The sequence below is a fragment of the Cryptomeria japonica genome, chromosome 6 (genome assembly GCF_030272615.1).
Source record: "Cryptomeria japonica chromosome 6, Sugi_1.0, whole genome shotgun sequence".
Classification (NCBI taxonomy): Eukaryota; Viridiplantae; Streptophyta; class Pinopsida; order Cupressales; family Cupressaceae; genus Cryptomeria; species Cryptomeria japonica.
This window is the reverse complement of record NC_081410.1, coordinates 681462036-681474616: the sequence shown is the minus strand read 5'-3', so window position 1 is coordinate 681474616 and position 12581 is coordinate 681462036. Positions and strand designations below refer to the sequence as shown.

General features: G+C 36.7%; 1 protein-coding gene across 2 annotated transcripts in view; it reads right to left on the bottom strand.

Moving 5' to 3' along the window:
• Positions 1 to 10430, bottom strand: part of LOC131031425 (chromo domain-containing protein LHP1) — an 80368-nt gene extending 69938 nt beyond the window's left edge. Inside the window, exons 1-4 of one of the 2 annotated variants that reach the window (XM_057962540.2) lie at positions 9804 to 10430; positions 9664 to 9689; positions 9491 to 9577; positions 7997 to 8995 (exon numbers count right to left, since the gene is read on the bottom strand). In XM_057962540.2, the coding sequence (XP_057818523.1) occupies positions 7997 to 8995; positions 9491 to 9577; positions 9664 to 9689; positions 9804 to 10040 (1349 nt within the window). In that variant the 5' untranslated portion in view covers positions 10041 to 10430. The remainder of the gene's footprint in view (positions 1 to 7996; positions 8996 to 9490; positions 9578 to 9663; positions 9690 to 9803) is intronic. The other variant, XM_057962541.2, reaches the window with a different exon arrangement.
• Positions 10431 to 12581: the final 2151 nt, after the last annotated feature.

The window sequence follows — 12581 nt, the reverse complement described above, 5'->3', positions numbered from 1 at the left end:
GCTGCCAATGTTACCTAAAATAGTTTAAGGAACAGATACATAAGCTGATCAAAGGTACGGATGGAATGATTTGGCAAGGAGCTATACCACTCTAATGTGGTTCCCTTAAGGGGCCACGAGAACAATTTAAGCAATACAAAGTCCAGGTTATGGTAATCGCTGCACATGGTCATAAAAGAGTCAATGTGCACATTAGGGCCCCCATCACTATTGAGCCTATCGAACTTCAATGATTCAACCGCACGAGGAAGGATGGTGTTCAGGATAGTGATGTCAAGGAGACTCTTCCTAGAGTATGCAAGCATAGATGATTGACTAGAAGCGGAGGCCAGGTTTGTAAGCTGTAACTGTAACTGCCCCATGTTCTGTAAGATGGTGTTCAAGACAGGATTAGAGGGCGGAGGAGGCAAAGGTGTGACATATGTGCCACCACCTCCACAGATACCTCCAAGAGGATCAATGCCATCGGCAGATGTAGTACTAGTGCTGACCGTAGAGATATGAGTTGCAGCAGAGGCAGAGGTCAAGCTACTAGACATACCCATGTAACCCAAGGGAGTGGAAGAGGCATTGATGCTAGGAAAAGTAGAATCCACCATATGCATGTTCAACCCCGGTATGTCAATGTCGATTTGAGAACTAGAGGCATCAAACTAGTTATCCTGAGGGGTATGTCAATGCCGATTTGAGAACTAGAGGCGTCAAACTGGTTATCCTGAGGGGGTGTGTTTGCCAAGGGTACATGGTTTTTAACAATCATGGACAATGCCCTCAGCATCTCTAAACCTTTCGTATATGAGATGAGCATGTCTCTTAGAGTGTTAATCGCATTCCAAGCCTGAGGGAGGACATTCTCCCGATTAAGCAACCCTTCAAAATCTATCAGGTTCTCCTCTATAGACTGAATCCAATCAAAGTCAATAGTGACAGTGGAGTCATGGTCAATGATAGGAGGAGAAGGTGGCGAAGAGTTCGTCAAAGGAGTTAATCTGAGAGCTAGCAGTTGACAAGCCTCCCATGAAAGCAATCAGGAGAGGACGAGAGGTGAAAGGCTCGTTTGGGTCAGGCAGAGAATCTCTGATCATTGCTCCAAGTAGAGGAGGATTGTGACGATCTGGAGGGAAACTCCATCTAGATGTCCTCCTAACTATAGCTCTTGTGGCAATCTGGGTCATAAAGCTCATAAACAAGCCTCACGACGCTTAGACCACACTACAGGGACACGAAGGGTTTGATCTTCTAATAAAGCTTGCTAAACGGAAAGATAAAGAAACACGAATGCAAATGCTAAAATGGAGGTGCAAGCTATGCTCTTTTTTAATTTTTTCTTAGATATATGCAAAAAGGAAACTGGCTTCACATCAGGTTAGCCAAAATGTAGTGACAGAAATTTATTACCTCAAGGATGATGGATCCAAGAGAACAAATTGACCCTCCAGTATGTAATAACCCTTGCTGCAATTACAATTTGCAAACAAGCAATGAAATCGAGTATGTCGAGAATAGCCCCAATGAACCTATAAACACTTAAAACCCTCATATAACATAAGAAGAAGATTCTATAGAAATTTTGGCATTATAACAACATGCAAATATATGTTTGTGACAATCTACAAATCTGCCATGAAACATTGCAAAATAGACTCTAGAAACGGAGCTCAAAGCTTCACAAATCCACTACAAAACCCAAAATACTCTCCAAACTCCTCACACTTCCCACAAAGAAAGATGCATGAAACAAATGTCTAACACAGACAAGAACAGCAATATACCCTGCTATTATCAACAATACAAATCTGAAAATGCATTAAGAAACTACAACACAGAATTTCTTACAACCCCTGTCAAAACAACACACATAAGTCTCTTGAAGCACAACTGCAACCCCTGGATGTGATTGCCACCGGAAACTTGTAAACACACTGCCTGCAAGCCTCTATCCCCCTAGTTTATCAGCCTGGAAGATCACTCCTTCAATGGTTTCGCAGCCTCTAAAGAAGAACAACAAAACTCTATTAAAAATGATAAGATACAATGAATCCCAAACAAATCAAAATCACTATAAAAGGCACAATATTCAAAAAGCACTTTTGGGTGCCAAAATCCCCATGCCAAAGGAAGGAATCTTGCATTTCAAAAGTTGTAACTGCCTTTCCAAAAATACGTCTCCACTTATACCACTTAAATAGAAATTGCCATTTTATCCAACTTCTTCATTTGAACTCAAGAAAACTAATAACTACTAATTTTGAGATTCTCCAAACCCCTTGCCATTTTTGGCTCCAATTAATTTAAAATGCCATTTAATAATTTGACATTAAAACCTGATTTGATTTTTCTCCATTTAGTACATTATTTCCCAAATTGTTTGCAAGACTTGACTTACTAATTTTGGACAAACTGGCCTACTGTAAACAGTAAGTTTTATTTTTGAAAAGGAGACATGACACAATACCTCTTCTATACTGGCGCTAAGGGTGAGCCAGTGGATACTAAATAACAAAGCTAGGCTAATACAAGACAAACGAGGCCACCAAACAATCCTGACAAATCTCTGTGGACAAGATGAGGGCGCGTATCTGAGACTACAACGTGACGTGCTAGCGTCCTCTACGGATAGAAACAAAGAGTCGTACAGAAGGACGTTAAACGTCTGTACAAATGCACAAAAAGTAAAATAATTGAAAGATATGAAGAATGCAGATATCAAAAATAAAATAAAAGGACGAAGGGTAAGGCAAAAGATGCTATGAAGCCTCCAACTAAGTGAGCTCCTCACGAACACAAACCTGCACACATGCAAAGGAGGAAAATGTTGGGGGTTGTGCTTTGGAGTTTACCTCAGTCAGATCCCCGTTTCGATGTTTCCACCTCCACGGACAACCAAGTAAATTCAACGAGAAAAGGAAGATAAAGAAGGATAGAAAAGAAATAATAAAAGATGAGCGAAATATAGATTCAAGGGGAATGTATAAAACAATATGAAAGAGAGAGAGAGAGAGAGAGAGAGAGAGAGAGAGCAAAGGAGATAACTCCTCTATGAAGTTCCAAAGAAGATGCTTTGAAAATGTTGTGTGTTCTCCAAGCTTGCAACAATGGCATACATACGAAAAACCTATGAATATTGCTCAAGAAGATCGCCAAGAGCTTCAACCTGCAAGAAATGATCCAGAATCCTCCAAAATGCCTTCAAACGGGAGAGATATAGGCCCTGGAAGGAAAACCGAGGTCGGTGGGCGCATGCAAAGGCGTAACGATTCCTTCAAGGCGCTGACGTAAGGCTCAAACGACCACCTACGGACTATCAGATTCGCAGACACTTCCGTGCTGCGCTAGTGTCCTGAGGATGACAAGTCAACAAAGTTGGTAAGATTCCAATCTGGAGCTGACAAAGCGATCTAGGTGGACAAAAAGACAAAAGCGGTGGTACACGACCTCTGATGACGTGAAGGCACCATTTGTTGCGCAAAATTGTACAAGGCGTGATTTTTTTTATCTTACAAATATATATATAGCTGTACCACCATACACACACACGTATCCCATACCCACATCCGTACCTGAATCAGCAACTTAGCATAAAACATAAAAATATCTTTCCATGGCTGTCCTAGCTGTCATGTCCCCAATTCTTTGAGGCCGAGTTGCACAAAAATAATAATAAAATATCTCAAAAAATCTAATTTTTGAGATTTGTGTTTAGGCGCCCAAGCTTGCTGATTGGCCTAGACTTTGCTGTTTGCACGCCACATTAGGAAATCTGTCTTTATTGTGTTTTGCTGGCCATTGGAAGGTATGGAATTCTTGGCAAAGTCTGCTATTGTAGCACTATCCAAGACAAAAACCCTGCCAAGCATGGAAAAGGTTAGACAAAAAACTAACCCCTTCAATGCTGTCTAATCCTGCAATCCAGTTACCTAAGTTCTATCCTTGCCTGTGCAGGTTTGGAGCTGGCAAATTATAGAATTGGAGCTAGTAAGTGAATCCTAGGAGGGCAGAACATTATTCAAGGGCAGTTCAGGGACCTCCAACAGAGAGTCTGAGTCTGAGTTTAATTGGTGGATCCTACAACACCTCCTCAGGCTGTAGGCCACTCATCACCCATCCAGGAGTGCCTAGAAATTCGCATATCATCAGGCACAGTTGTTCTTTTGAGGCCTACCATCAGCAAAATCAAGGTGACGAGGGCAAATACAGGTTTTTTTTCCCTCAACCATATTCCTATGATCCAGCACAATTGTCCAGTGCTATCATATCTTGATCAGTATAGCAATGAATCATATCATACTAGCGCCAACCAGGAGTTATTGAAGGGCCTACATTCAGATCTAGGTTGATAGAGAACATCACATCAACAGGGCATTAAATGCTTGGAAAACCTCACTGAGAACAGCCAAAGCTGTAAGTGGTAGATTGCCAATAAGTTTCAGACTTTGTATGTTTACAAGCCCTGGCACTCCGTGAACTGAATTAGTGCCTGGAATATTATTGAATACTGTAGACCTGATTTTCTGAATATAATCTAAGTCTGAACAGTGTCAAATTTGTTTGATCTGAACCATCGTAATTTGCTGTCGAAATCCTATCTGACTGCCTTATCTTTACTTTTACTGGAAGAGAAGAAATTGTTTAACAGATTGCAGGCAGGTTATTAAATCACTTAACCACAGTCTAGGGTTCTTACACTAGCATAGGAATATGGTGCTGGTCTCAAAACAGCCTGGGCTTGAGACACAGATTAAAGCATAGCAGATCATAGCCAATGCATTGAAGCAGTAAATGGAAAAATGCATAGCTGATCATACCAATGCATTGAGGCAGTAAATTAACTTGCATTAAAACAAAGCTAACATTACAAACTATTTTCTTGGCAATTTCAAGTTATCAGGTATGATAATGGTTAGTAGTACAAATTAGGGGAAAGGCACAAAATTATTGAACATAGATGTATGGAATTTGGCTCTTTGGGATCAATATGATGATTTGAAAAATTTAGTGCTATTTTGCACAGTTCAAAAGCAAGGAAGGTCTTCCGGTGAGTGCTGTTAGCATCATTGACTGAATAATGTGAAAGGCGTAAGCAAAAGTAAGGATATCTATTTTGTTAAATCACACAGTGGTGTTTTCTTGCTTTCCTAAGAAATAAAAAGAAGATTAGTCCCTTCGTTATCAGTTTTGATAGTATTATTTATTGCCTTAATTGACAAGAAACTATAATTGTTCCATGTCCAACACAGAATGAAATCTCAGAATACCATTGCTTGAGATGAGGGATAGAGAAGCAACTTAAATGGTGACTTACTAGAATAATTAATGCATGGACCATCTTTAGATGCTAATCATAAGTTAGAATCATCATATAATTCAACACAGAGATGACAGCATAAAGTTCAACAAAAGGTAAGGATGAATGTTGCAGGATAGGACATTATGCATTTAGGCAAAAACATTCAGTGAAGAACCAAGCACATGCTCTAAATAAGTAAAGAAAAAAGCAAGCAATTGATTTCTTTGTTTCCTTGAACAAGCTGTAATTTCCCAAATAGGGATACTAGAAAAATACAATATTTCCAGAACTAGGGCACAGGAAAGTCTGAGACTATATTTACATATAAGAATTTTTACAATAAACCCAGATTTCTAATCGGACTACAAGACTGATTTTCTGCCAAAAGAAATAAATTTCTGAGTAATACTGACCCTAGAAAAAGTACAGGAGATTACAGAAAATGAACACAATGATTTTTCTCTTATATTTCTGATATAAAGAAGAATAAAGTATGCAGATTTTAGATACCAAATACCTCAGAAATCATTTTCAAACACTAGCAGTCCTCAAAGGTGGTGTCAAACCCTATCTGTCCTTGGATTTGGCATCAAAACTCCCAAACAAATCAGCGCTAGGTCTAATAACTTATCCTCTTTGCACTGTTCTCAAGAATGTCCAGAAATAAGAAGGTTTCTTGCTGTAGTAGACACAAATCTGAACATGTACTCTGAATTTTACCTCCAAATTGGCCTCCAAACCTGATAAATGATTGCAGCCCAGAAAAGAGGATGTGCTAGGGTTTTGCAAACCAAAGCTCTTCCACCGAAACACACCCTTCTGACTAGGGGAAGCCCGTATGTCTCTCCAAAATCAAGGGTACTCAAGGCTTTCAGACCTTAAGCCAAGTTACAGCAGCAATAAACACAAAACTCACAACATAATGAGCTCTAAAAACAAGCTAGACAGTTATATAATAACTCCCAAAGAGATAAATTAATCTCGGCCCTTGAATCACCACGTCTTAATCCAAGGCTCCACATTAAAAACCTAAACATTAAGCCAATACACTCCTTGAAACCCGGGGCCTTTTGCATTTTGTCACATGCTTTTTAAAAGTCACTTAAACTACATAAAAAGGGGACAACTTAAATCTTTTGGCTAGGAGTCACTTAAGTTGCCTAAAAAGGCATGCTCGTAACTTAAAATAACAAAAAGACGTGCACACAACTTAAGAATAGAAATGAGAACAAGCCAAAGACATGCCCACAACTTAAAATAACTTAAGCTAACTTAAGCTCACTTAAGTTGCATAAACAGACGTACACACAACTTAAGAATAGAATTGAGAACAAGCCAAAGACTCCAATACTTACCCAATGATGCTCTAAGTCCTCTTCCTCTTGGGTAATCCAAGGAAAGAACAGCCAATGTGCTGCTAATCCTCATGATTTGAGTTGGAAATATCACGCAAGCTTCTGCCTCTTTTATCAATTGCTGATATGTTACCATCTAAGCTTTACTAATGGAAACATGTCAGACATTAAATGCAGAATATAAAAGTGGATATGATTCACATATTTGGAATAATGCATAGTCAATATGCAATATACAAATAGCCCTGCAAGTACATAATACTGTTTTCATCTATTCAGCATTCACACCTCAAATTCTCTAATCTTAGGCTATATTTCTATTCTTTTCAATGAGTCTTTGCATCTGCTCCAAGAGATCTTAGTACAAATCCAGAGAACTAAGTTAACATCTGAGGTACCTACCAGATATACCATGCTTGCTCTTTCCAGTGTCCTAAACTACCATGTCTATGGTAGAGTTAAATTTTCTCATTTACATAGGAAGTTTTTGAGGCAGTTATAAAGTTTTAGGATTAGACCCTGATATGGTGCCAAGTACCTTCTAACACCTTGCTGGACAAGAATTCTGCAATGAATTTTTGTACTTAAAACTAAATACTTCTATATGTTTTCTGCTATGCAAGAAAAATAACTCTTCATATTGTACAGATTAGGAAGAGTCATATTGTGAGGACGCTTATCAGATCAAGGAGCACTGAAAGAGTCATATTGTGAGGGTGCTCATCAGATCAAGGAGCGCTGAAAGAGTCATATTGCGAGGGCACTGATCAGATCAAGAAACACTGAAAGGGTAATCTTGTGAGGGCGCTCATCTGATCAAGAAGTGCAAAAAGGGTCATGGTTGTGGGTGACCAAACCTGTGAATTGGGGTCAAATAGCCTTGAAAAAGATGTTAAGATGCCTACAGACTAAAATTTAAAATTGATGACATAAGGAGAGATCCTCGACATGCTAAAGGCAGAAGAGATCAAATATTGATCAACACAGTCCATAATTACCAATATTTGCATAGCTTCTAAGAAACTGAAAGAACATGACTATATATGGGAAGTTTTAATTGAATATCCAGGAAGAGACAGGCAGTTATATCTCTCATCATCTAGTTTAAGTTTGGAATTTAGTAGACTAAAGAATAAGTAATTGGAGTCTACCACAAGTAGAACCTCATAAGTGTCATCCAGGGCATAAGAACTAGGAAACTTCAAAGAGACCTAACAAACTGTGTTGTTGATTGGAATATCCTTTACATTTTAATCACAAATCCACTACTAAATGTAAAGTCTGCCCTTAACAAGCAAATCCAAGTGTGAGACACGACACATTATAGAAATTACATGGATGTTTTTAATCATACCTTCGAACTTTAAAAATAACATGAACCTCCTGTTTGTTGTTCGAGGCAGAGGTGTTGTAGCTTATTGCCTTCAGAATTTCAGTTATAGCCGGAGTAAGATAGTTGTCAGTGGAATTTGATGGATTTTTGTCTGTACTAGGTCCAACAACCAAAGGCTTCTGATCTTTCAATTCTTTACCATTTCCTGAGATGTCCCCTCCTTGGCCCCTCAAATTAACAGTGCCTGACAACGTTTCTTGTGCCTGTTGGTTATTGCTCTTCTCCTCTCTTTGCTCTGTATCCTGCTCATTCAAATCCAGTGCTTGCTTTACACGCCTTACATGACCTGATTTCCTCTTCTTTGCTCCTGTAAATTGGGCAACTTGGCTTTGTTTGCCGGAGTCATTTACCGTAACCCTTTGATCTGACTTAGAGTCATCCACTGGCATGTCTTTCTCTTCAGGACCTGAGGTCACATCAGGATGAATCACCTCCTTCACTTCATGTTTTAAAATAGTTGTATCCTCCTTCGGATTTTTATTCTGTGAATTGCTTTCTTCCTCTACACTCTTCTCCACAGCTGCATTCTGCTCTTCCTCTTCTTCATTCTTGCCATCACCATCCTCTGGCAACTTAACTTGACTTTTCTCTAATTCATCTTTGTCTTCTGCAATCTGAGTTCCATCTTCTTTCTGAAGGATGCCTTGTTCAAGCGGCTGTGGCATTATTTCTGATGAGGTAACAATTCGGTTGCCTGAGGTAGATTTACCCCGTTTAGCCCTTGGCTTTGATTCAATCTTTGCCTCAGGCTCTGCCTCTACCTCAGCCTCAGCCTCCTCAGCCTCAATCTCTGCCTCTGCCTCTGCATCTGCATCTGCGACTGTCTCTACCTCTGCCTCAGCCTCTGGCTGTGCAGCTTCGTCAGCACTCGACAAAGAAACACGCTTTCTTTTCTGAGTAGAGATGGGACCTCCAGACTTGCGCTTAGGCTTCCTTCCAGGTCTTGGCAGGCTGCCATTACTGTAATGTGTAAGCACAAAGCAATCGTTACCAAAAAAAAAAGGGAAAACTTCATGGGATATAAGCTTTTTTCATACAGTATGATTATCCATAAAACAACTTAAAAAATAAAAATAAAAATATATATACCGTGATGTAAATCATTTCTCAACTGCCAAAAACATTCAAAATGTACAGTGTGGTATGGCACCTAGATTTTTCATTTATTTTTAAATTATTTATATTATAAGCTAATTACGAAGGAAAACAACACATTAAATACGATAAATTTTTCCTAAATATTACGCACATTTTCCAAAATACAAGAAAATTGTGCCTTTGTGGGGAAATTGAATTGATAATTAGTTGAAATCTAAATTTTAAATTATATTTATGTAAAAATTACCTGAAAAGTCATACTAAGCTAGACTGGGACAAAACAATCACAAACCCCTCTTCCCTATCGGCACATCATCTAGCAGCCAAATAAACGAAAAAAAATCACAAATTACCAACCTTTCTTCAAAATCTTTTAATATTTCACCACAAGATTTAACATTTTCATATGGCTCCCATGTGTTTTGACTCTCAGGCCAATCTCGCCTGCAACAAAATTCCAAAAAGTCAAGAAGAAAACCCCAAAACTAAAGCTATCATCTGAGTACATAAGAAGCAGAATTCGAACTTACCACTTAACTAAATATTGCACCTGCCCCTGCAAAACCCGGAAAAATAGAGTAACCCAGATCAGCAAATCTTGCTTTCAACCCTTGTCCTCCATAAATATAAATTTTAAATGCACACCCCCTAAAAAATATGCATATGATACCTTGCGGATTCGTTTTTTTCTGATGCTTTCGACCTCGTAATACTCTCCAGAAAGCATTTGTCCATTTTCAGATTGTTCCTCTTCATTGTCGTCCTTTTCCTGGTCTAGCTGTTCCTCTTCGTTTTCGTCTTCATTTTCTTGTTGCTTTTCAATTTGTATGTCCTCGGCCGTGTGTGTGTCCTTGTCTTCCTGTTTCTTCCTGCCCTTCCTCGCCTTTTTACCGCTGCTGGACTTCATTGTGACGTGCTATGGCTATGCCGATGCCTGCTCGTTCTCTCTATATCTATGTATATAAATCTCCTCCAAAGAAAAAGAAAAGCAAAAAGTGCTGCCAATGCTCTAGTTCAAAATCGTGTTTTTGGCTGCTGTCTATAATCCAGTTGCCCTTTTTCACCTCCGAAGAGCGGAATGAGCTATAGCTTTACATGCGCATTTTCAAGGTTTTGTCACCACATACGAGCTTAAATAGCTGCTACGTAATAGCCCCTTCAACTCCCACTTTCGACATAAATAAATGTCCAAAAACATTATTAAACGGCGTCTGAATTAAAATATGTGGATTGCACCATTCATGGCAATTTTCTGAGGTGCGACGTTGCGTTGCTTTATGTGGGTATTTTTATGTACTAAATCTTGATCAAAGAAAGCACGCTAGTGTTGTCTACATAAATTGTTCGGCTTATATAAGTTGGATGGTCGCCGGTACAACATTCCAATATTTGAAAACTTTAACTTTCACAAGTTAGTACTTCAACAAAGCGTTGTAAAGTTTATATTCGATGAGTTTGGATTGTATCTAAGCATTGTTTTAAAAATTGGTTTTGTTTTGAAAAGATTAAGGACTAAGTATATTAGTTATGAATGAAGATTTGAAAAGAAATAGAAATATAAGTTCATTTAAGATTAAGGTAAATATAATAAATGAGTAATGATAAATAAATATTTTTAATGTATTTTTTTAATGATTGAAAGAGATTTAAGATTTATTTTTGTGTGTAATAATATTATTTTAGTCTATTGATATGATTTTAATGTTAGTGATGATACAATGATTTGTTATGTTGCTTTCTAAATGATTATACAATTCTCAAAGTACAAGATGGATCTTCATGAAATTACGACTTTTTCTTTTATACAACACCTTAATATGCAAATTGAATGTTGTTGCATTTAATTCAATCAGTAACAACTAATAGAAGGGAGTCAACTTAAACCAAACATTAAATTTGAATTCAGAAAGTAAGGGGTGAGATTAGTAGTGTAGTTCTCACCCAAGATCACAACTACATCTACAAATTCAAACCATGACAAGAAATGGATAAACTACATATTGTGTCTAGACTTTGGGATGTGTGAAGGTAGGAGCTAAGTTCTAGTTGGCTACAACTTTTACACACAAAAAAATGTCACTTATACAATAATCATTAATAATCATTCCATTTACGATAACCTAGAAAAAGTGAGTTCAAAATGAAAGTAAAAGTGCGTTATTGTATGGCTCGAAAGAAAAATATCTGCGGGAATACAACAACGCATTGGACCTGAATACGCCGGTCCTTTGGGAATTATTCAAGCCTTGACGGATGGAATAAAACTACTGCTAAAAGAGGATATTATTCCATCTAGGGGGGAAGATATGTGTTTTTCTTCCTAAATTTTACTTCAGTTGACTTGCACATGCATTATAGAGTAAAACAAAGAGTCAACATGAAAGTAACTAGTCACAACACTTAAAGATGCAATCAAATTATCAATATATACAAATGCTCATAATCTTGACAACTAAACACTACACTTATATTTTTTTGTAAAGTCATTTTGTGTAAAGTTTGTTTGATTTTAAAAATATAAATATATGTTTATCAACCATTTGATGGCATTTATAGTGTAATTTGTAGTTTTTTTGTTTTTTTTAAATGAGTGTTATAATATAAGAGGATTTTAATGAATCTATGTATAATGTAAATTCAAAGATGTTATAATCTATTAATATTGAAGATTATTTCTAAAAATATTGAATATTTAATTAAATAAGTATTAATTATAAATAAGATCATTTATAAACAAAATTATAATTGTATAATTATTTCAAAGCAACATAAAGCCATTAAATTATAACTGTATAAATGTTTAACACATTGCATGCATGTTATTAAATAACTTAGCCACAATCTAGAGTTCTTACACTAGCATAGCAATATGGTGTTGGTCTCAAAATAGCTTGGGCTTGAGACAGATTAAAGCATAGCAAATCATAGTCAATGCATTGAAGCATTAAATTTAAAAATGCATAGCTGATCATACCAATGCATTGAGATAGTAAATTAACATCATTTTGTGTAAAGTTTGTTTGATTTTAAAGATATAAATATATGTTTATCAACCATTTGATGACATTTATAGTATTATGAGTAGTTTTTTTTTTTAAATGGGTGTTATAATCTAAGAGGATTTTAATGAATCTATGTAAAATGCAAATTCAAAGATGTTATAATCTATTAATATTGAAGATTATTTGTAGAAATATTGAATATTTAATTAAATAAGTATTAATTATAAAATAAGATCATTTATTAAAAAAATATATAATTGTATAATTATTTCAAGGCAATGGATATATTGCATAAAGAGCAACCTAAAAATATATTAATTTTAAAATCAAAATAAAATGTACACATGGTTATATCAATACATGATCTAAAATTTGAATACAGAGAAACCATTATCATAAGCATATTATCATAATTAAATATTCACATAAATATTTTATCATAATTT